The sequence below is a fragment of the Sciurus vulgaris genome, assembly GCF_902686455.1.
Source record: "Sciurus vulgaris genome assembly, chromosome: 2".
Taxonomy (NCBI): domain Eukaryota; kingdom Metazoa; phylum Chordata; class Mammalia; order Rodentia; family Sciuridae; genus Sciurus; species Sciurus vulgaris.
Window position 1 is genome coordinate 119,713,639 of NC_136462.1, and position 24,383 is coordinate 119,738,021.

A 24,383-nucleotide genomic window follows, 5' to 3' on the forward strand; every position below is an offset into this window, starting at 1 on the left:
TCACACAGCTAGGAGTGCAGAGCTGGCGTTTTAACTTGGGTCTCAAATGTGTCATTCTAGCGCCAAAGCCCCTGAGCATTCCATTACACCAGGCAGAGGTTGCCACACTGCTGGGAGCAAGATAGCTAACTGGATTCTGCCCCAGTTCTGCCAGAGGTCTACTGCATGACCTTGGGCAAGTCATTGCTCCTCTTTGTCAGCAGGAAAAATGCATATTTTCTAAGCCAAAGAGAATTTATGCCACAGAGTGATTCTGCCAAGCTGGTGTAGGCACTTCTCCACAGCACATGTGTTCATGACGCCTCTGACCTCAATCTGCCGGTGCCCTAACCATCAGCCATGGAGGCTGCCAGCCAGGGCTCAGGCTGCTGCTGGGGGTGGGGGGAGGGGACTTTGAAATCTGATCATGGAACTTTCCATTCAATCAAGTAGGGGTCCTGGAGGTCAGGAGTCCAGCAGTGAGAAGCAGTGAGAAATGTACCCAGCAAGAAGCTCCCCTAGCATAACCCACTCCACATGCCAAGGTGGGTGTCTTGCAAAGCACGACTCCCTACAACTCTAAGTACCCCCAGGCTAGCCTGTCTGATGCTGCTGCCAAAACAAGTAACATGGGTGGGTAGAGAACACAGACTGAAGTGCCCAGCAAGGTCACCCATGCTTCTTTCCCACAGCCCGAGTCCTCCTTTTTCCCTCCTACAGATAACTGCTTCAGCTCATGGAAGAGTTAGGGTTGCTCAGAATGGTGCTGGCCTACACCGTTCATTTACAATTTTTTTCTTTAGTTGCTGCAGCCAATTTCCACAGTGCCTAGGATCCCTTTACAGTGATCATGCACAGGACTCCTGGCTCCTCAGGCACTTTTACCTCCTACAGGAGCACCTTCCCCACACTGCTAGAAACTGTTTTGGCTGCCTGCACTGACGGCTGGGAGGTCCCAAACCACTGACTGACAGGTAAGAGAATATCAACATTTCAACTCTTTTCTGTGATTGGGGCAACATTAAGGTATGGTGTACACTGTCCACAGAGCTCCTCATGAGATTGGGTCAAAGTCACCCTGCATGGAATCTGGCTTGATGTCCCGCACTTACTTGGCTTTGGACTTTCTCTGTCCTTCCTCCCCATTTCCTCACTAGGTTTTCCTGGGAATGCTACTCCAAAAATCACTTTCACATGATCTTCCTCTGAGGGTTTGCTCCAGAAAAACTCAATCTAAGATAGATGCCAACAAAATTTGTACAAAAATCCAGATTTCTGCTTCTCATTATATAGCTGTAGATCCAGCAACACTTGGCCTATTCCTATGTGGCAGCAATGAGCTAGAACCAAGTCGAGGCTGCTCAATACAGATGGATGATGTGTTCTTCAGTTCACCAAAGTCCATCATACTCACTACTGTTCCCCAACTAGTTCTCTTCATCCACTCACATTCCCTGCCGGGTCCCAAAAGACTTATAGTTTACGACCCCCAAAATATGATTCAGTTGTTGTCAGGGCAGGCTCTGGAGTCAGTCAGTTCCACATTCCAGATTCACCAATTATCAGGTATTTGACCTGTGTAAATCATTTCATCTTTTTGTCTCTCAGTTTCTTCGTATGAAAAATGAGTGTCTCTGTGTACCTACAAGGGTATGCTCTATTGTTGTTATGAACTTCAGCAGAATATTGTGTGTAAAGTGCTTTGTGTGGTATCCAACACATGACAAGAAGCCAAGAAATTACTAATATTTGGATCAGGTATTCCAGCTATAATCTATAGTACCATCCAATTATCTGAGATTACCTGCTGGTTCTTCTCTTCCCCTGGGAAAATACCCCTTTATCTCAAGAGATTTGGTCTGACCACTCACCTCTTCCCACTGGTGAATGTATCGAATGAGGCGGGAGAGACGCAAGAGGCGCAGGAGGCTGAGGATCTTGGTGAAGCGGACGATTCGCAGGGCCCGGGCAGTCTTATAGACCTCTGAGTCAATGCGTGTCTCTACAATGAGGAAGATGTAGTCCACAGGAATAGAGGAGATGAAATCCACCACAAACCAACTTTTTAGGTATTTCATCTTAATCCTCTGTGGGTCCAGAATGATCTCTGTGTTGTCCTCCACCACAATCCCTGTGCGGAAGTTGAGGACCAAATCGATGAGGAAGAATGTGTCTGATACCACGTTGAAGACGATCCAGGGTGTGGTGTTCTCATCCTTGAAGAAGGTGATGCCAACAGGAATGATGATCAGGTTTCCCACCATCAGCAGCAGCATGGTCAGGTCCCAGTAAAATCTGCCCAGAGACACAGGGTGTCAATCACCAGATGGAGAGAGAGGACAAGTATTAAGACTAAGAGAGGAAGCTCCAAGGGAGAGCAGATGGAAGAGAGAGAAGTCTTGGGAAGTTCCAAGACTCAGGGAGATAGGTGCATGGATACCAGGGCAAGATGTGGAGGTTGCACACACAGGAAATGACACAGAAAGAGTCTCTTCATTGACTAAGGTTACCCTCCTTCCTGCCCTTCGGTGAGCTCCTCAGGTAAGAATCCTCCTCCATTCATCCCTACCCCTCTGGAGAGAGTCAGACTGAAAAGCAAGTCAAACAATGACACCCAAAGGAAAGTGAGAGATTGTTTTAATGACAAGAGCAGCTCACCTCAAGTACCCCAGGCTAGAGGCCATCCTCCCTGTGGGTTAGTTGTGACCTGAGACAGACTGCAGACAGAGACCAGAGAGAAGGGAAAGTCTATATGTAGCAGTGCCTGGAGGCAGAGGCCTCAGTTCCAACCTTGACTCTGTCACTGGTATGCTATGTGACATCCAGCAAGTGCCCTCCCCACTCTGGACCTCAGTTTCTTCCTTCTCTCACACTGGCTTGCTGGTATCCCCTTTAGTCAGAAAATGTCTGACCATCTTCCTCCACCAGAGGTTTGCATCCTAACGTGGGGTAGCATCAAAGCAGGAAGTGTCAATGGGGGTATTTCAGGCACCAGTGAGGTACCATTCAGTGCAATCGAGGGAGACCAGCCCAGGCTTCCAGCATCATTTTCCTAAGGCCCAAAGCACCTGCAAGTCCTTCCTTAGGGAGGTCAAAGGGATTCCCCAAGGCAAAGCCTCTGAGAGGCTGAGCAATGTGAAGATGTATAAAGTCAACTCCTCACTGTTGGTTGATCATTCTACCTGGCCCAGCAGGGGGCCTCCTGGAGTGTGGAGACGGCACAGGTAGGCACAGACCCTGCATCTAGAAGGCAAGGCCAATCACTCCAAAGATCCTGCCCAAGCATCAACCATCTCATCTTTCACTCTCCACTTTCAGTCATCTTTCACTCTCCACTAAAGAGAAGCCAGAAGGAAGTAAATGGGAGAAAGACAAGCTCTTTCTCTTCAAGTCTTCAGAGGATTCCCCCCAAAACTGAAGTGCTCCTGCCCAAAGAGTTTCAGGTTTGCAAAGAAATCACTTCACAGCAAATTGTTTTCCTTGGCAGATGCAAAATGGTGCTGTGAGTCAAGAAGAGGGCAGGGTCTACCTCACTGAAGGTGGGAAGGAGAGCAGCCCCAAGTTACATGGCTCAGGGAAGGGGGCTTCCACAAAGGCAGCTTCCTGCAGCTCCTTTGAAAGTCAAGCCCTTCGGAGGGGCCAAAACTTCTCATTCTAAGGCTGGTGCCAAGATGTCAATTTCTGCTTCTTCCCTTCTCCAGGACCTACCACCCCTTCTTCAGTTTCAATACCCCTATGCCTGCTGGGAAAACACAAATAAGGTCTGGGGCCACACCCCAGCCTTCACACCCTCCTACGAAGAACACAATCAAAACACATCCCTTAATGAGTTGTGGGGCAGAATGATTTCAGCTTCCATGGGGTGCTCTTGAGCTGTGTATACTCTCCGCCCAGCTGCACACATATCACTCAAAGACAGCTGCACATACTCATTAGAAGCCACGTCCAGGTATACCCATTCACACACACAGTACACAAACACCCCTATATACACACCACCACCATTCCTTTTCATTGAATCTCTTGGGGAAAAAAAAAAAAAAAAAAAAAAAAAAAAAAACTGTGGCATAGAGAAGCCACTGAGGGCCATGTGGTCCTCTGTACATAAAGCTAATAATATACCCAGGCTAGAGGAGTTTCTAAAATTAACAGATCGGGTGCGCGAGGCGGCTGGGAATGCTGACTCGGGCAGGCCTGCCACTCCAGCGGGTTTTTACACTCCCCCCAGCTCTAGTTCCCTCAATTACAGACCAAATTCAAGACAGTAATTAACAGGAGAATGTTTGCATTTAGTGGTCTTCATAAAACCAAATTACATGAGGCAAAAACACCCATTTCCTTACATTCTGACTAATTGTTTCAATCTTGAGTTTCCAGATGCTCGAGATATTTCTGGTGCCTGGTCTGGGCTGGGGTCAGAATACCACAGCATTCTTCTCCACGAACCACTGTCTGGGAGCATCACAGAGCTGCCTGAGGGGGTAGCTTAATACAGTGGGCAGAATCAAAGGTTCTGAGGCCAGCCCACCTGGGTTCCATTCCTACTCCATCATTCACTCCCTTCCTGCCTCAGTTCGCTCATCTTCTCAATGAATATAATCACAGTGCCTAACTAGAAAAAATTGTTATAAGAATGAAATCAATTGTTATTTGTGAAATGTTTTGGCCTTTGTTCTACATTATGAAATGAGTAAATAAATAATTCAAACCAACAGATTTGCAGGAAAGAGGTGAGAGGTGTAGAAGTTAAATTTTTCAGAGAAGAGTCAAAGAAAAGCATCTACTGGGAAGGGGATTGGAGGGGAATCTCTAATAAACTCAGGAAAGTCAGTGGCAGAGGGCAGGGACCACAGTTCCTGACTAATCAGATTACAGAACCTATTTATTCCAGTATCCAGATGCAATAACCTCAGAAAACTCATGATCCCATCAGAGGATAAGGCTTGGGTGGAAGATATGTTGGGCAGTGATGTAAAAAACTATCCCATGCAGCACAGGCATCCCAAAAGTTGGGCTCCTGGTGGCCTAGAAGGGTAAGGTCAGAAAAGTAATCCCAAATGGAGTGAAAGGACTCAGGCTTTGGGAGCTGCCCTTGGCCTTGTGGACTACCCTTTCTTGCTCTTTGCCAGATGGTTGCACAGATCCCTGAAAACCTGGGCAGGACTGAGCCAAGAATTGTGTTCAGCACCGTGGACAGCGCCCGTCACGCCTGCCAGCTCTGTTCTGCAAGTCCAGCCAGGGAAACTTGGCAAGAGCCTCCCCTCTGGCATCCTCAGCTCCTTAGTTCATCTTCATTCCCAATACTGGTGGTCCTAAGCAACTCAAGTGATTCCTGAATACATCCAGGCTTTTTAATTGGAGACTCCTTGGTGACTGAAAAGTCTTTATTCATAAAGACCCTAGCCTGTTGTGGTGGCACATGCCTGTAATCCCAGCGACTTGGGAGGCTGAGGCAGGAAGATTGGGAGTTCAAAGCCAGCCTCAGCAACTTGGAAAAACCCTGTCTCAAAATAAATATAAACAGGGCTAGGCAGAGCTTAGTGGTTAAGCACCTCAGAATTCAATCCCCAGTACCAAAAAAAAAAAAAAAAAAAAAAAAAAAAAAAAAAAAAAGAAAGAAAGAAAAGAAAAAAGAAAAAGAAGAAGAAGAAAATAAAGACCCCAAAACATTGCACGTGATTGAGCACTTCTTGTGCTTTCCACAAATTACTTCATTTAACCTTCACACCAGCAGTATGGCTGCTATTACATTTTATAGATGATGACACTGAGGCTCAAAGAGAAGTCTTTGCCCAAGACACACAGTGAATGAGAAACAAAGGCAAGATTCAGAGAGATCTGTGGGACTTTAAGTGTGAGCTCTTAGGGTGTTAGGCACCTTAGTGGGAAGTGGGAGGCAGACAAGACTTTCTGGCACCTTTCCCTACACAACAGGTGCAGCCCCTGTCCCAGAGACAGGAGAAGTGGAGGCTGCAAAGAGGATGCAAGGGGACCTATCTTCCTGATGCTGGAGTCTTCTGAGGTACTTCCTGGGTGTGTAGCACACCTCTCAAGTGTTAAAAGTACCTTAGTCATTAGCAGTCAGTCAGCTGGGCACATTTGCACCCATTCTGAAGAAGGGAAAACTAAGACCCATAAAGGAAGGGATAGTAGCATTCCCAAAGCCTTGAAATAGATACCAATGCTTCCCTAGTAACCCTCTGACCCTAGAATCACTTGTGAACAAAAAATCCAAGCTATGCAACCACTGTGGCAGTGTCATGCCCTGATAAAGAATCAATCAATGGACATCCAGACTCAGACACACTGGAGTTCACAAATGCCTGAATCCAAGGTCTTGTTCTCTCCAAAGCCAGAGGAACTTCCTCTATCCCAGGGCTCTCTATGCTGACAGGAGTCTTGATCAGAAGTCCACAGCTGGGCTCTGGAGACCCAGGCAAGAAGTAGCAAGGAGCAGATCCCACGGTTTCTGTTTCCTCCAAGATGAGCAGCACCCCCAGTGTCCATCTTTTCCTGCTCCCACTGAGCAGATAGCTCCTATTCAGACACCACTCCTACCATCAGACTTGCTTTCCCACCTGCCTGCAAAATTTGTCCACCTGGAGGGCCTGCTGTCTCTTGGACCCAGTGAGCCCACGCTGAACTCAGTATTGTCCTCCTCAAAGCTAAATGGCACAGTCTGCATTTCAATCACCTGGGCTCCAAATCTCACAGTCACCCCAGTGCCTTCTCTTAACTCCCACCCATCCCCACAAATCCCCCAAAAAACTACCAAGTCGCACCTGGTTTCTTCTATCATGATTTCTGACTCTCCCTCTGACTGCTCTGGCCCAGATCTGCTCCTCACCTGGACTCTTGCCCCTGTATCCCATCTGGTCTCCAGCCCCAACCTCTTTCCCTCCAACTCACTCACTGTCTGCATTATATTTACAAATTAGGATGAAGTCACCCCTTACTTGAACTCTTGTTGTGAACCCCCATTATTGAAGAAAGCTCGAGCTCCTTGGTCTGGTGCCCTATCACTCCTTCCCTCTTCTCTCTCTTATCTCCTTCACAGGAGTCAGCTGCCCCTCCCTGTCCCCCGACTCAACCCCTTGCTGACCCCATCTACATCTACATCCTCATTCGCTTTCTGAAAAGCACCATCTTTTGAAATCTCTTCCCTCATTCAAGGTCAAATGACTTCCTCCTTTGTGAGGTCTGCCTAACCATGGTCGGTCCCTGTCTTGGGCTTGTATGTCTATATTAGCAGATGTTGTACCCTGACCCTTTCATCGGGTAACACCTGACCCTCATTCCAGCCCCTGCAAAAATCATAAAACCTAATAATCCAGGAGTCTTCATGGAAGAATGGAAGCTGGGAAATTCATTTTGTGATCTAGCCCACGGTTTTCTAGGACCAGCAAAGATACTACCCAAAGTGATAATAAAGACAATGAAAATGGAGGAAGGCAGCAGTCAGCATTTGTTGGGCATTTACTATTTGTCAGGCACTAATCTTAACACCTTGTTTGTATTTAATCCTCATAAAAACCCTACAAAATCGTTACTGTTATGCCAATTTTACAGATGAGGAGAGCAAGGCACATGAAGTTGAGAACATTATTATATGTGGTAGATCAAAAATTCAAATGCAAGAATTCAAATGGGTGTGGTGGCTCATGCTGAGACAGGAGGAATGCCAAGTTCAAAGCCAGCCTCAGCAATTTAGTGTCTCCAAATAAAAAGGGGCTGGGGATGTGGCTCAGAGGTTAACCTGACTATTGAATCCCACTTTCTAAAAACAAAAAAAAAAAAAAAAAAAAAAAAAAAAACAGAATCCCACTTTCTAACCATGTTACAAAAATATGAATCTGGCAAATGATACTTTATTATTTATTATTCCCCATCTCTGTGCCTCTACTTACTCCTCCTCTCCCTCTCAAACCTCTCTCTTGTGTTCTCTTCCAGGAACCTTCATCTCAACTTCTTCATTCTCTAACCCCTCTGCTTTTCCCCTTAAGTGAACCTTAATTGCATTGTAAGGTCATCACTCTCCCAAATCCATCATGCCTCAAGGTCAGGGGTGAGTCAGCATTGTCCCCTCTCCCTACTGCTGCCACTTTCTGCCTATGGTAGAAATGTCTATAAGATCCTTTGAGCATTCTGTCATCTGCTGGCCATCCTTTCAGCATCCATCTGCCACCCTCAGGGACCACAGCAATACTGGCACCTGGTGTGCCAAATCCTGCCATCATTCTGAGTGACTTCTACTCCATATCATCAATGCAGACAACCCTGGCTCTTGGGAGCTGGAAGCCCTGACTCTAACAACTCGGTGCCAGGCATCCATCCCAGCTGCACACCCCGGACCACGTCACCACATCCCGTCTCTGCAGTCTCAGATGAGCCAACCCCTCAAGCCTCCTTCCTCCCCAGGTCTCATCAGCTGTGCTTCATCTATCCTGCAGTGTCCCGGGAGCTCATAGTCTGCTGACTCCTCAGATCCTCTCCAAAAGAGCCGTCCTGCCTCCTTGTAATCTGCTTGCCCCAGACGTCATGGTCTAGTTCATCCACCTCCCTAATACTCTAATCCCCATGCCCTGCCTTTCTGGAACCCTCTTCACAAAAGCAGAACCCTGGGCCAGGGCCACCATCAACCCTTTTCACATTTGCATGGGACTTTTACAGAAAATCCCACAATCTCAGACCAGTTCTACTAAATATCCAAGTTCCTTCAGCTCCCTGTGCCTCAACCTTTTCATGATTTCCAACACAGTCAGGCCCTGGCCTCCTGGAACCTCTAGCAAATTTCCCTACCCATTCTCCAGAGCAGTTATTTCAGATGACTGCCTCTATCCCCTTCACCATGAGCAGATGACACCACCTTGTACTCCACAGAGAAGAGAGAAGCCACCAGACTGTCCGCTTCCTTTTTCCACCACCAGACTCTACCTGGTTGCATATCCCTCATCCTCATCCTCTTCCTTTCCTTCCAGTCCCAAGGGAATCAGAAACTCTTCCACCAGCCTGCTTGATACCATCCCCTTTTCCTCCCCAGGGACCTCACAGGAGATCCCCTCTCTTGTCCATCTCTTCGATTTCTCCCTATTGATCCTTTCCCATCACCTTTTCTTTTAGGCTCTCTAAAGATTGCAACCAAGGCTCAGGCTGTTTCCAGCCTAACCTGCAAAGGTCACTAGGGACAAAATACCCCCCACCCCTGCCCCTACCCTTCCAGGTGCCTGTTTGTCATTCTCTGAGGTAGAGTACTCCACTCATTACCCTGTCCCCAGGAGCTGCCAGCTGCTGCCCTGGTAAGCGGAGGTCCTCCCAGCCTCTGGCCTTGCATTTCAGGTTTCCCTGCCCCTCTGAGTTGAAACACCTGCCTTGCACAACCTTCTTGGGCCAAGCTAGGACTGGCAGCTTAGTCCTCTGGAGGGAAATCTGCCCCCCGCCACTGCCTTCTTCCTGCCCAGCCTCCCCTAAATGACCTCAGGGTCTCTCCACTACAATAGATGAATTGCTTTCTTCCTTCCACCACCGCCTGGCCACTAGGGCTCTATTTTTAACCCACCTCAAAATCTCTGACTCAGAATCACAGGGCTCCCAGGTAGCTTCTCCCTGGGCTGCCGAAGACTGCCTCAGACACAGTTAGATTTAAAGCCAAAGGCACCTACTGCTTACTTAGTTCATGGGGGCCAGGGGGTGGCAGGTATTTGGATTTTAGCATACCTTTATTTTCTAAGTTTTCTATGATGATAGTTCTCTTAAAGAACAAGATTTGTTGTTGTTGTTTTAAACCCCAAATAACCCTTTACTCCTGGTTCTTTAGCCCCTACCTGGCCTGGACTGAGGTCCTTCATGATACTCTGGGGGCTAATCTCAAGCCACGTGCCAGGGAGAAGGTGAGCTGAGGGTTGTGACTGAATCCTCCCTTTCATATCTGTGACTCTTCCATCACACACTCAAACTGTAATGCACACCTGGGGATCCTCCTAAGGACAACATTCGTGGGCTCCCGGAGGTGTGAGGTGGGGCCTGACATCCGCATTGCCAACGAGCTCCACAGAGATGACCAAGGCTGCCTTGGGCAAATCACTTAAACTCTCCGAGCCCATTTTCTCATGTGCAAAACGAGACCATTAATGAGACCATGTCCCCGGATTCTGGGAGAATGAAATAAGATGGTATTTCTAACATGCTCTGTAGTATAAATACTTAATACATTGTAGCCATTATCATCATCACCATAATTATTTTTGTGACCACTAAGGTGCAGGGTATGGACTGTGAGGGTTATGAGACTTCTGAGACATATGGACTGGCCCCACCTCAGCAGCCCTGTCTGGGGGAAGGGCAGACCTGCTCCACAGAGGAACTGATGACCCAGAGCAGCTCCAAGAGAGACAGGATCCTAAGCTGGGGAATGGCATGAGGAGCTTGTCTGGCTCTGCATTCCATAGGCTGGAAATGACCAGAGGGGAAATTCAGCCAGAGTTGAGGATGTGAATGGAGGAGCAGAGGACAGCACAGCCTCCTGTCTACCAAAGCCTCAGAGAGGAAGTGGGGCCCAGTGTGTCCATGGATCAGGAAGATTGGCACTGTGGCTCGAGGTCCATGCCACACAATGGAAGGACTAACTTGCTGTGTGACCTTGAATAAGTCCCTGCCTCTCTTGGCTCCTTTCTTAGATTCTCAACTGGTTCTGGAGAGAATGGAGCTATACAACCTCTAAGACACACCAAATTCCATGAGTCCTCAGTACAGAGGCTGGAGGCCAGCCAGGGCAGCTGAGGGGGTGGACACCTGCTAAGGGAAGGAAGCACCTCAGAGAACTCAGACTCCACCACCAGTCTGACATGGGTCTGAGGAGAAGATGGGGGACATTCTGAACACCAGACTAAGAAGTCAGGACTCTTCTGGGGACCAAGAAAAGCCTGAAAGTGGTTAAAGAGAGTTCCATAAGGAAAAGATTGTGGCTGCACCATATTGACGGTATAGCTAGCCAAAGGAACCCTTCAAGGTAACAATCCATCACTTCTCTGATGGACTGAGACCTCTGGAACCCCTACGGCTGTGCACACACGGGCCCACACTAGTGTATGTGTACACGTGCAAGAAAGCACATACATTCTCAAACTGCACAGCAGGGGACATCTGCTCTGCTCTACAATGCTCCAAGCTGCCAAGATGCTGTGTTCCCTCAGGCTAATGGCCTAACTCCTCTGTGCTTCACCCAGCTAACAAGACCATCTGGGGAAAATTGGGGAGAGGACCAGCGTTGGAGAACTTCTCAGCTCAGCTTACAAGATTCAAAGAAGGCTCAAACACCACTCCCCCAGGAACCTTCTGTTCTACCACTCAGGCGAATGGAACAAAAATAGATACTGTTGTGGAGTAGCATGTGAGCACGACCTCTGGGGGAATGAGGTAGGAGAGCTCACCTGCTCACGCTGGAAGGTGCCACCAGTGCCCCAGTGTGAAGGAGGAAACAGGCTTGCGTCTCAACATAAGGCACTGGGCATGGATTTGGGGCAGCATGTCCTAAGGCCAGTGAGCACTGGTCATGGAAGGGCTGATGAGGAAGCTATGGGAGTGCTGCCCCATAGAGGGGAGCTAAATATACCCCCCTTTTTCTGAGATGGGTTTGAGGGCAGGTCAAACAATATTAAGTTCCCCCAGAAGTGCACGAACTCCAAAGACATAAAGCTGGATGGGTCTCTGTGGCTTCTCTCCAGGAAAACCCAGTCTAACAAAGAAGCTGAGCAAGGGCCATGTTCTCTGAGGTCCCTCCTGGCCCCAGATTTTTATGATTATGATCCCTAGCAACCTGTATGGAAGAAAGGGGAACAGCTCCCTGGAGAGGGGGGCCTATCACCAATGGGCTTGGACGCTGGGCTGAGGGATCAGAATTTTACACCCAGCTCTGGGATGTCACTGAAGGACTGAAGCACATGAAGCAATCAGAAAACTGCAGACTGTTAACACAGAAAGGGCCTTAGAGATGCCCCAGTTCATGGACTCCCTAAGTGATGGAAACAGATCGCCTGGGTGCTTCCCAAAATTGTACCTGTCCAGCCTAACTTTGGGGAGGCCCGGGCACCATGATTATATAAAGCCCCCAGGGAATTCCACAGTAACTGCCAATTTAGGCTTTGGGATCTTTAATTCCTCTTCAGTTCCATTTTCAGCTGGGGAAAGCAAGGACCAGGAAAGTGAGGCCTCACCTAAGACCACATGATTGGCTTCTGATTCACAGGCTTTTCCCCTCAGCCATATCCCCGGAAGCTGCCTCCCCAGAGCCTCTGGGCCAGGAGAAACAGCCTTTCTAGTTTCTTTCCTCTACCAATCCATTGTGGACAGTCCTGCTGACGTGTCTCACAGGGCTCTTCCAAACACACTTCCTCAGTATGAACTGGGGTCTCCGTGGGTGCACAACTCCGAACTCTTTTAAAGCCAGGTCTAAGCTCTAGGAGGCCATGACCACCCCCAGCAATAGACCCCTAGGGGCTGGAAGGACGCTGGTGGGACTCTTTGAGAAGTGCAACATTTCAGCTTGTTTTCATTAGGTCCCTGCTCTGTCAGTCCTTGGAGAGGATGCCCAGGAAACAAAGAAAGACTAACCACCACTCCACAGGGGCCATGATATAACTGGGCAGCAGGGTCGGTAACTACACTGCCAAAGAGACCGGCAAAACCTCAGCAGAAAGATGCCCATAGGTAAGGCATCCCCCATCTGCTCCAGGACTACAGAGATTGTAAAGCTCCAGGGTCATGCCTGGCTGGGCCTCAGCAGAATCCCCAGGAAGAGGAAGGCAATTCTTATCAGCTCTACTGGTCAGCACTGTCCCTGCCCTGCTAGCTCAATTTGCACTAATGGGGTCAGGATTACGGGTTCAATACCTATTTGTCCAATTAGCTCTGCTCTCTTCTCAGCCTCAGACTAAGCCCTGACCCTGGACACTGAGAGAGGAAGGGAGTTTGTTGAAGTCACCAGGCAGAACAGGATGAGGGTCAGAGGGGCAAACTCTGGGAGGGGTGGGTTGTCACAAACTAGCCCAGTTCAGGATGAGAGGCCCCAGGGCTCCAGGTAGGCCAGCCTCTGGGCTGCAACAAGATGGCCTGTCTGCAGAGGTTTTTCTGTTGGGCCTTCTAAAAGGTGCTAATGGTATCCATGAGATCTGTGTAACTGAGGGTCCTTCCTGTCCCTAGGGAAGGGAACAGATGCCTCACGTACTCTGACAAACTACAGGTGGGAGAAGCCTATGGCTGGGGACTCCAGTGACTGGGACTCATGTTAATCATTGACAGAGGCTGCTCCAGGCTTCAATGGGAACTGCAGGGAAATTACTTCTGGGCTCCTGGCCACACACTCAGTGACACTATGGCAGCAGCAACACCTGCCTTCCAGGCCTAGTAGGGCAAGAGAAAGGAGTCTTCTCCAGGGCTACACACCTGGGGCTGGGGCTGAGAGCTCTCCTAGGCCACAAGGACCAAGGTGTACACATCTGCATGCTCAGGCAGCATGGTAGGCAGATGAGGCTGCAGGCGCAGAACCCTCAGGGTGAAGGGAAGAGCTTAAGGAATACAGATTCACAGAGAACGTTCAGAGTAACTTGCCTTCAGTACCTGTCAACACCTTCCCCAACCAAGTGGCCTCTTAGCTCAAGTTCTCAGACACCTGCTTCCAAGAAAGTGTGCAGAATGATTCTCTCTCTCCTTCAGATCCAGCCAAGATTCACCTCTTTCAAGAAGCCTTCCCTGACTATCAATTCACACGTCTATCACTTGTCTACACTCCCCCAATCTAGACCTAGGCACCTTAAGAGGAGCTGAAACCCCATCTTCCTCTTTGCTATGAGCCCTCATCCCCCATCATAGACAGTTTTAGAATGGACTATATGGTCTCCTTGGGGGAATGACCCCCTTTGTTTGCCTCCCCCCAAGCCCAGAAAACAATGCTTAAGTCAGCCCCATTACGTATTAATTTCTGAAAGCCTCGTTCATGCAGACATAACACATCCACCCACATGGGTAAATGCTTAGACAGACACAAAATCATCAGCAGCCAATTATCAGGCCCCCGCAGCTGCCGTGATCAGACCTGGAGGCCCCGCTGCTTGCTCTGCAATTTGTGGTAGCCCAGAGCTGGGGGAGCAGCCAGGCAAAGGGAGTCCCTCTATCAAGCTGGTACACCTCGTGTCCCCATCCCTGAGCACTGCTCTGCAGGCACCTTGAGTTTGCTGCCTGGCTGGGAACACCAGCCCCAACAATGAGGAAGAAGAGCGGGGCGGGGAGTAGTCACGTGTGAGATTTGGTGGTTCCAGCATCGGCGGCAGCAGTGGCACTGTTGTTTATTTATAATTTGTACTTTACCTCCCAGAGAGGACCAGCGGTAGCTGGCTTAGATACCAAGGGGTAGGGGAGCTTAGGGAATGCAGGGAGGACTTCCCAAAGGGGTGGGGGGCACAGGGTAGGAGAGAGGCAATAGGCCCACCTGCCCCAAACCCTGGTGCCTCAGGGAGGGCACTGAGATTGGTTCAAAGGCTTTATTCAAGGATTTCAGTCCATGACCATGTCCAGTCCCTTATCTTGGTCACAGGATGAGCCCTGACCCCAGTCATGACTGACCCCTGATACTGGTCATAAGTTGAGTTCTGACTCTTAGTCACAGACTAAGCCCTGATCCTGATCACAGTCTGAGCCCAAATCATGTTCTCAGATTTGAATCCCATTCTTGGTTACACACTGAGCCCCATCTTCATCAGAGACTGAGCTTTGACCATGGTCACAGAACAGGTCTCAGTTCTGGTCACATGCTGGGTCCTAATTCAGCGACCACATCCTCATTTCTCTGAAGGATATAAGGAATAGACTAAGTGACCATCTATTTCTCTGGTGGACAGAACACAGATACTACTGGCTACTTGTACCCCACCCCTTTGAGCCATGATTATTCTCATCCAGGAGCAGGGGCATTGGTGGTACCCAGATATGCTTCCAAAACCCCAGTGGGCTCCACAGCAGTTAGGACCTGCCTAGGAAGGAGCAGGTGGGCAGTCATCCTGGCTGGCAACTCCAGGAGTAACAGCCCCAGGTTTGGGGTTTCAGGCAACATGGCTCAGTCACCAGACTCTACATCTTCAGATTTGGAAAAATTCCCTTACCATGAGATGATAATAATAATAATAATAATAATAATAATATTTTGCAGCACTAGGACTGAACCCAGGGCTTCCATGTACTAAGCCTGAGCTCTATCATTGAGCCTAAATTATGATGGGACCCTGAAAATACTATTAGTCCAGAAAAACAGGTGTGAGGCTTGGGGTGACAACAAACTTCAAGTGACAAAACCAGTCAGGAAAAGGTTTCTCTGATACCTTCCAGGTGGGAAGCTGGGAAAGAACCTAAGCTTTGAGAACTTTGAAGACACATGATATAACCCACTTGATTCTAATTTTGTTTTGGACATAGACTTCCTCTGTGATCTTAGACCAGTCACTTCCCCTCTCTATGTCTCTGCCCACCCTCTACACAAGAAAGTTTCTAGGCCAGGGCTTGCTAACACCTCTCCAGATCTGGGATTCTGAGACCTGATCGATTTCCTATGCCTACCAACCACCACCACCCCATTTTTGAGCCCCTCCTCAATATTTTAGTTCTCAGGAGAATATTCTCTTGATCTAGTCATGTAATTACATTTTTTAAAAAAGCAAAAAAGAAAAAGAGGAGGAGGGAATGAAAGAAGAGGGAGGGAGGGAGAGAAGGAGAGACAAACATGAATTCAGAGTCCTACAGAACAGGGTCAAATTCCAGTTCTGGTACTTCACAGTGACATGATTTGAGGCAAAATTCTCCTTCGCCCCCATCAGAGCCTTATCTATAAATTGAAAAGACAGTAAAACTATTTGGAGGATCTCTATGAAGAGTGGATAAACAAGAATATGAAGCTGCCAGCACGGCCTTGCACATGGGAGATGCCTCGTGGTTGGTGGCTGTGGTCTGTGACCCTACCTGGCTTTCGGGTGGAGGACTATACGTTCAGAAACCTACAAGGTTCAGGTGACTAGATGACATAGTAGCGAGTAAGACAGACAGATACATTAGGGACCACTTGGGCCTATGGGCAAACCAGACAGCAAAAGCCAGTTTAAAGGGAGTGGCCTCTAGTCTCCTCAATATCCTGGCTGTGGCATGGGAATGTGAGGCCAGAGCCACCAGAATTTCCAGTTTTTTCAAAAGAAGCCCCCAAACCATATTTTTATATTACATCTTCCCCCCTTTTAAACATATTTTTAGTTGTCAACAGACATTTATTTATTTACTTATATGCAGTGCTGAGAATTGAACCCGGTGGCTCACATATGCTAGGCAAGCGCCCTACCACTGACCTACCACCCCAGCCCCTACATCTTTCCCTTTTAAAACATGAACTCAGATTTGTTAATTCGTTATGGTGGCCAAACACAGCACCTCTGGGTTCTGGGTATTTGACCCACAGGATGCTGCCTGGCAAGCTCTGATCTAAGTACTCCTCTGGGTCTTACCTTGAGCACCCTCAGTGATGGAGCTCACCTCCCGTCTCAGTTCTGAGTGGTACTGATGGTACAGTTGTCTCCGAGTGGCTTCCTGGCCCTGGGGAGCACAGACTTCCAGGGCCCTGGCAATGCTTTCTCAGTAAAGAAGCCTGGCTGGCAGAAAACATCCTCTCTGAAGCCAAGACAATGCCCCTGCCCTCCCATGTCCCTCTCTGGCTGGGAAATATGGATTCTTCAGTATCCCCTGGGCTAGAGCAGGACTGTCTGGCTGGCCTCAGTGGCCCTTCTATTAATTAGCAACTGGCAGTAGCAGCTTTGTAAGAGCCCTTGAGCCAAGCTGGAGCTGCTGCCTCTTCAGTTATATGACAAGCCCCTAGGGGAACTCAGCAGGGACCTTCTGCTCTGGGTGAATTCCCCTACGGTGGACAGCCTTGTGGCTGGCACAAGGGCCACTTGGGCTGCTATGACACTTGGCAGCTCTGTCATCTGAATGGGGACTGGTGCCTTCCAGGGTGGGGGGGCGGGGCTGGGAGAAGTGACAGGCAAGGCCAGCCCACAGGAGAGGCTGCTGGGGAGCCTGGGGCAGAAGAGGAACATATCACATTGGGACCAAGCCCCCACTCAAAGTGCTAAGGCAGCTGCCATTCCCAAATGCCTCTGTCCTCCTCCCAGCTGGCCACTGTCAGTGCCACCTCACACCCGCTCCCCTGCCCTGTTACCTCTGGACTCTCTCACAGACAACATATGTTCCTTTCTGGAAATCTCACTGCAGCACAGCAGTCACCATATGCCCTACCCCTTCTCCCCAAGCCAGGACAAGCCCTCTGGCCCTCTGGATGGGAGAGAAGCTGAGAATGTGGTGACATGAGATAAATTAACAAGGGTCCTCCAGTTACCTGGCTTTCCCTGCTCACCCCTACCCCAGAAGCCAGCATCAAGAGCCAGCAGGGTCCAACCAGCTGCAGGAAAGGAGAAGCAGACTGAATCCCACATCCTCAAGTTTGCAAGCAGACCTCTGTGGCTTGGCCTTGCCCAGGTCACAGCACTCACCCGCCACTCTGAGCTTGGTGCTGGAGGCCCAGGGCTTTAAGGCCAAAGGGAGAAGACACAGGATCTGCCCTCAGGGGACTCAGGCCAAGTACAGAACAAGCACAGGAGCTGGAAACTCAGTACTTCAAGCCTGGTCCAGGTCCACTCTGGGGCCATGAGGGCAGCAGCCCCACTTAGGAGTTTATCAGTGGGAGCTTCTCAGGCATGCAGAATCTCAGACCCCACCCCTGACTAATGAAATCAGAGTCTATATTTCAATAAGATCCTCAGGTGAGTTGGAGGACATTATAGTCAGAAGCTACATTATAATAAACATAGAGCTTCAACCAAAGGCAAAGAGGTGGCCAGGGAGGGGCAGAAGGATGGTGGCCAGAGTGACCCAAGAGGGTATCCCAGAAGAACCAGGAATGCCTTAGAGCCTGGGAGAGGAGGGCAAATGGAGAGGCAGACAGACTAATACCGTTGGGAGCTCCCTATGTGAAGTAGGCTACCTAACAGGCTTAAGGTCTGTGCCTCACAGCACTGAGGGACTGAAGGGGCAGGCCCAGGCAGGGGAGAAGGCAGCCCCAAGCCTTACAAGCTGCCACCAGGCCAGAGAACTGAAGCCTGGCCACAGATTGTCTGAGGGTCCTGGCTCTCTGTCCCAGCACATTTCTGTGCACCAGGCCTCTTGGGAGCACAAAGTCCTGAGTTCCACCAATCCCAGTCTTGGGAGGCGGGCCCGCTTCACAGTTGGAGAACCAGCTGCCCACTGTGCCAGCCATAACTCTGCCCAGGACCAAGGGAAGAAAGCAGTGATGTCAGGGAGATGTGGTTCACAACAGCATCCTGGTCTTCTGGCAGCTCACTTCCAGATGGTGCCCACAGTTGACATGGAGAAAGGCATCAGAATTTGCCATTTTCTATGTGGGAAAACCGAGGCTCAAAGAATGCTCATAACCCAAGCCCAGTCTCATAGCAGACAGGGCTGAGAGGTGATGTGAGGTAAGCAGTGGCAAAAACTGAGTTCCTGGACCAGCAGCAGGAAGTCAGGACAATACATAGGACCTGCCAGGCCATCATCCCAATGTCTGTGATTACAGAGCTCAGTGTTTCTGCCCCAAGGAAAAGATATTTTCCCTCCTCTCCCTTCCATTCCTCACAGCTTTAGAGGCTCAGGCCGAGAGAGTAGAGGCAGGGGAATGAGAAGGACCAAGCTTCTGGCTACCCCTATTCTCAAGGCTGAGCTAGCTTTGGGGGCCCAGCCGAAGTCCCAGAACTGGCATCCTGCATAGGGACTTACCTGCTGGCCCCCATATACACCCATACTGCCCCAAGATACCCACTTAGACAACTAAGGCCACACACCCAGGCCAACCCTGGAGCCTAGTGCTTGAAAGGCTCACCAGCCTTTGGGAACAAAACCAGCTACACCTTCCCTTGCAGTCCCCACTCCTTTCTTCCCCTTTCTCTCTTCTTGGAAAACAGAATTATCTAGATACTATGCTTTATTTGTTCCAGGTTCCCATCAACTTGCCTTCTTGGACATAGCACCTAGGGAAGGAAGGATCCACTTGGGACCAAAGAGCCAAGCCAGCCTTAGGCAGAAGCTTAGGGAACAATGTCCTAGGGGGTTGCCATGTGCTGGCCTCTTCCCTTAACCATAAATATAAGTTTCAAAAGACAAATGGGGAACAGAAGAGAAGAGGAGGACAAAGTCATTGTAGACGGGAGGAGCCATGTGGGTAGGTGGGGCACAGTGTTGGGGGAGTGCTCTAATGACAAGAAGCGGAGCCAGTCATGGCTCAGGTTATGGTGGCCCCTCACAGCAAGCCCACTCCAGCCCTGGAAAGGGCACCCAGTCTTCCTCCCCCAGGACAGATGCCAGAAGCAGCCCATCACAGCCCAAACCACAAACTCAATCTATCATGGTTTGCTGGAGATTCTTTATTAAACCAATTCTGCTGGATCAATGCTTCCTGCCCGTCAAAATGATGAATAAATCCTCAACTGACCTGGGCAATGCTTGTAGAAACTCTGGTGATACTGGAGAAGGGCAATGATGATTGGTTCCATACAGGGGCCCAAGGCCGGTGGCTGAAACTCTAGGGGCCAATGCTTGGGTGCTGGATAAGGGGGGAGTGGATTAGTCTAGGTTATGTGACGGGTTTTCTAAGCTTAGCCAACTTAGTCAGGCCCTGCCTCTTTGACCTGAAGATGAGACTAGTTATTTTTGGCCTAGAGTCAGGAGAGGCATGACCACCACCTCTCCAGACATGCACACACACAGAGGATCTTTCTTGGATTTCTTCCCCTCCACCAGACCCAGCATCACATAACTACAAGGTTATGCATAGGGATGCATACTTCTAGGCACCAGTCCCTGTTGCTTATTGCACAAACCCAGATTCAAAGTTCAGTTGAACACTTTTCCCATTATTCATTTATCAGTCCTGCTGCATCCAACCTCTCCCTATGTCCCCCACTCTCCTCCCGACACCATGTCCCAGGCAGCCTGCAGTTAGTGGGAGGTTCCGCAGCAGGGGGACTGCAGACTGATGCACCAAGAGGGGCAGAGATAAAACCAGAAAGGTGTGAGGTTTCTTTGGATGAAATCTACCCAGTCCTAGCACTTCCCCATTCCAGGTAAGGGAGGTCAACGGGGCAAGGCCCAGGGCCCAAAAGGTCCCCCCCCATTAGTGCTTTTTGCTAGGCACTGCTGGGGTTGGCAATGTGCTTGGTGACAAGAACCCTGAATGGAAGCTTTCCTACCACAAAGGCAGGCAGGGGTTGAGCATGGGATGGGAGGGCCCCTCAACAATCTCAAGTGGATGATACTGGACTGGTTTGTTGGCACTACTGAGGCACTCAGAGATAGGAGAAGCTCAGAACAACCAGAGAGATTGGAGGAGATGTGGCTCCTGTCCACTCCTCCCTGGCTCAGTTTGGGATCTTTAAGCCCCAGTCCTGGCCAGGAGGACTTCGCTCTTTAGGAACTGGGCACTGAAAAACCAGACACGGTTTCTGAGGGGAGGGTCCTGCATTTGCTCACACAATTTGATGACCATGGCTTTGTTCAGTCTGCCCCCGGGCTCCTTGCCCTCTGGGAATGGGAAGCCTGAATATTAGGGTTAAAAAGAGCAGTCCTTAAAAAAAAAAAAAAAAAAAAAAAGTGAGAGGGGCCTCTATTCACCACCTATTTTAAGCCATCCGGTGTTGTCTGACTGGTCATTCCCAACCAGAAAAATCTCTCCCATTGGATGGAAAATGGCTTTGCTCTCATTACAAATCCAGCTTCCCTGGAGTTTGCAAAGAGGGCTCTAGGTTGGCAAAATGCTCATTTATATAGGCAGGCAAGAAGGCCAGGTAGGCAAGAGAGATAAATAGGGGCAGGGCCCAGAGAAAGGGAGAATGAAAGAAATTCAGCTCAAAAGAATGAATGTTTCCAAGACTGTCATCTCAACCTGGTGTGTCAGGAAAGACCAGAGGGGCAATGGAAGACCTCATCCTTGTCTTGGGTAAAGACATCCCTAATGCCAACCCCAGAGGCAACAACAATCTCTCTCTTACACACATATGTCCACAGCCCCAAGGAGTATCTGGCGTTCAGTGGCATCTGACTCAGGTGATGCAGGAGGGGGCAGGGTCCCTCTCCCTGACTGGCAGTCACATCTTTTGCCTGGAGACCCACAACTGACACATGAGAGATCTAGCAGCTCCAAGGACTTGGGCCACTGGGGTGGAGATGAAGCACTGAAACAGCTTGGGGTCACAGGACAGCTGCACATCAGTCAGGATACCAGGCATCTTCACTGACCACTAAGAGCAAGGTCATTCTGCCCTGCCAGGCTGGAAGTCAGATGCCCAGGGCTCCTGCTCTGGGTCCAACATTCAGCATGAGCACTGGAGCCAGGGTTGAGGGGGCATAGGTGGCTTTCATCCTGGGCCTGAAACCCCAGTGACCTCAGTCATCCAGGGGCCTGGCTGCAGTTTCCCAGGATGCCAGAAGGATATTGATGTCTGCAGTCAGCACCCAAGGAATTGGCCCAGCTACTAAGAGGTCTGTCTCCCTTCAGAGCCCCGCTCTGCAGGCTGAATGACCTGGAGCGCTTCTAGGATGGCCACCTCGACTCTGCAGCCTTGAGGGGGGAGGTGGAATGTGTGGCTTAAGGTGGTAGAACCTTATCCTGGCTGCAGGCAAGTCTAGGCCATGCTCAGAACCCCTTTTCAGCCTGTCTCCGAAGCTGTCCAGACCCAAGAGACAAGACAGGAGTCTGAGCCCAGAAAAGTTCCCAGCGAGGTTCAGGAGGAGGTCTGGGGGTGTCTGGGAGCCTAGAGGCGCCCAGATTTTCTTGGAGCGCCCAGCGCAAGGAGGGAAAGTTAACTCTGGAGGGGAGACAGGGATAGGAGAGAAAGCTTGCCTGGGATCGCGCGGAGCACCCACAGGGTTCCCACCCGGGCATCTTACCTGAAGTCGCTGTAGGGGTGGATAATCCAAAACCCAGCTGACTTAACCCTCTCTTGCTCGCGCTCCACGGCTTTCTGGCTGCCGAACATCCTCAGGGAGAATTTATTGACCCCGGGTTGAAGCATGGCTCCGAACTGGCGCTGCATGAAGCCGGCCTGGCCCAGGCGCACCTCTGCCTCCGGGAGGATCTGGTCGCTCGCGGCCGCGCCTCCCTCCACTTTGATAGCAGTGTCCGCCGAGGGCTGCTCGCAGGAGGTGGATGCCGGCTGCGGCGGCTGCTGGGGCGGCGGCGGCGAGGGTGCGGGCTGCGCCGCGGCGCCGGGGCGCTCGGGTTCGGCCGCCAGGCCTGGGGGCGTCCTGTCCTCGCCGGGGGACGCGTCGCCCTCGGCGATGAGCCGCCGCTCCTCCGCGGAGTCATGCAGGTGCCCGTGACTGCTGCCGCTCCCTACTCCACCGCTGCCGCCGCCCCGGCTGCCCAGAGAGGCCAGGCTCCCGCGAAAGCGCCTGCAGTCGCCGTTCGTACTGGACTTGCCCGCGCTGCGGGCCGGCCCCTCGTTGTCCGCCGCCCCGAGGGCCGCACCCCGAGACTCCGTGCCGCCCGCGGCCGCCGAGGGCGAGGGTGAGGGCAGCGGCCGCAGTCGGATGCTCCTGCGGCTGGGATCTTGGCGGCCCCCGGCCCCCTCCTCCTCGGCGTCCTCTTCTTCGTCCATGATCCACGCCTTGGCCCCCACCTGCTGCGGGAGGCTGTAGAGCCGCTTACGCATGGACGGCGGCAGCTTGTCCATGGTGCCAGGAGCCGGGACCGGGCCGGGGACAGGGGTGCGGGTGCGGCACTGGGGCTGGCTTCAGGTCCGCCCGCCTGTCAGTCCGCCTGTGGGGATGCGTCCTTCGCCGCCAGCGCGGGGCTGCCTCAGGAGTCCATGCTCGGGCAGGCTGCGCGCCACCGGGAGGCTCCCAGTCCGGCTCCGGGTCCCCCGGCTTGCCGCGCTGCGCCTCCTCCCAGGCTGGGCTGGGCGCGGGGACCCCGCGCTCCCTCCCTATTCCTCCCTCCCGCGTTCAGGGGCGCGGCGCGCGGCCCGGCTCCAGGCGCCCCGCCCCCGCGGGGAACAATGGGCGCGGGCAGAAGCAGTGCTGCGGCCGCGGCGCTCTGGGGACTGCTCTGGAGCGCAGAGCGCACTGCTCGCTCGCCTCCCCGGCAAGCGTCCCGCGGGCGGGCGGACTGTCAGTCGGTCTCGCCGCCGGGGCTCCGTGGCAGGCGCCCCGCCAGCTCGCCTCGCCTCCTTGGCTGAGCCGGGCCGGCCGGTCCCGGGGCTCCCGCCGCAGCCGAGCGGAGCCCAGCGGCCCGCCGGGCTTACATCAGCGGCCGCCTCCCCCGGAGCGCCCTCCGGCAGCGCTTGGGCTCCCGCGCCCCGGAATATTCATGAAGCCGCCGCAGCTCGCGGGTTGCCATAGGAGCGGCTCCCGCAGCCGGGCCTGCCTACCTGGGCTTCTTAAAGGGGCAGCGGCGCATGGGCTGGGGGGCCGGGAGGGGGCGGGGGCTTGGCGGTGGGCGCGGGGTGGACCCTTACTGGGCCTTAGGTGCCGGGTTAGGAGGCGTCTTTACTCCTGCGCCTTCAAATATCTCTCCTTGACCAAGGGCTGGGACCGCCCCCCGCCAAGTGTAGGACTTCGGCTTCTGTGGCAAAATCCCCTCCTCAAGCTTGCGGGGCGGGGGCGGGGTTTCCCAGTCTCCTTCGAGCTCTGGGCTCTCCTTTCCCTGGTCGCTTTGCTTCTTGCCTGGGTCTCTGACCCTCCCCCGGGGAGGCGTGTCGGTTGTATGGATGCGGAGCTTCTGCCTTCCCGCAACCAGCCTGGAGAGGGGGTTTCCGGGAAACGCGCTGCGTCGGGGCGGCTCCCGGGGTTTTCCAGTGACACGAGCTGGGGGCGAACCCCGCGCTGGTCTTTCCCATGCGAAGCCTCCCGGCGGCCCGGCCAGAAGGGCGTAAGGGAAATTCGCAAGGCACTCACAGGGAGCGCGGGTGGGACCCAGCCCTTCGAGGTAAGACTTCGAGGAAATGCGACCGCTGCAGTCACCAACTCGGGATCCGAAGGCCGGATCCCCTCACACTCCTCTTCCCGGGCAGATATGATGGGGTTTCGCGAGATGAGCGGGCTGCAACCCGGAGCGGGTGTGAGGGCTCCTCTGGTGAGCGGGCACTCTGGGACTGGCGTTGGATCACCTTCTCGCTGTGTTCCCATTCCATCGAGACATCACCCATGTGGTCCAGCCTAGGGGAGTTCCAATTCCATCCAGACGCCCCATAAGCAGCTGCACAGCCCCCACTCCGTATGCTGCCCCCTCTCCAGGCCAGCCGAGGAATCCAGCTGGGTGTCCTCCCTCCCCG

The 24,383-nt window shown here is 51.8% G+C and overlaps 1 protein-coding gene across 1 annotated transcript in view; it reads right to left on the reverse strand.

The window, feature by feature from the left end:
- Positions 1 to 23,294, reverse strand: part of HCN4 (hyperpolarization activated cyclic nucleotide gated potassium channel 4) — a 38,312-nt gene extending 15,018 nt beyond the window's left edge. The window contains exons 1-2 of the mRNA XM_079125318.1: positions 22,000 to 23,294; positions 1,851 to 2,274 (exon numbers count right to left, since the gene is read on the reverse strand). Coding sequence (XP_078981444.1) covers positions 1,851 to 2,274; positions 22,000 to 22,784 — 1,209 coding nt within the window. The 5' untranslated portion in view covers positions 22,785 to 23,294. The remainder of the gene's footprint in view (positions 1 to 1,850; positions 2,275 to 21,999) is intronic.
- Positions 23,295 to 24,383: the final 1,089 nt, after the last annotated feature.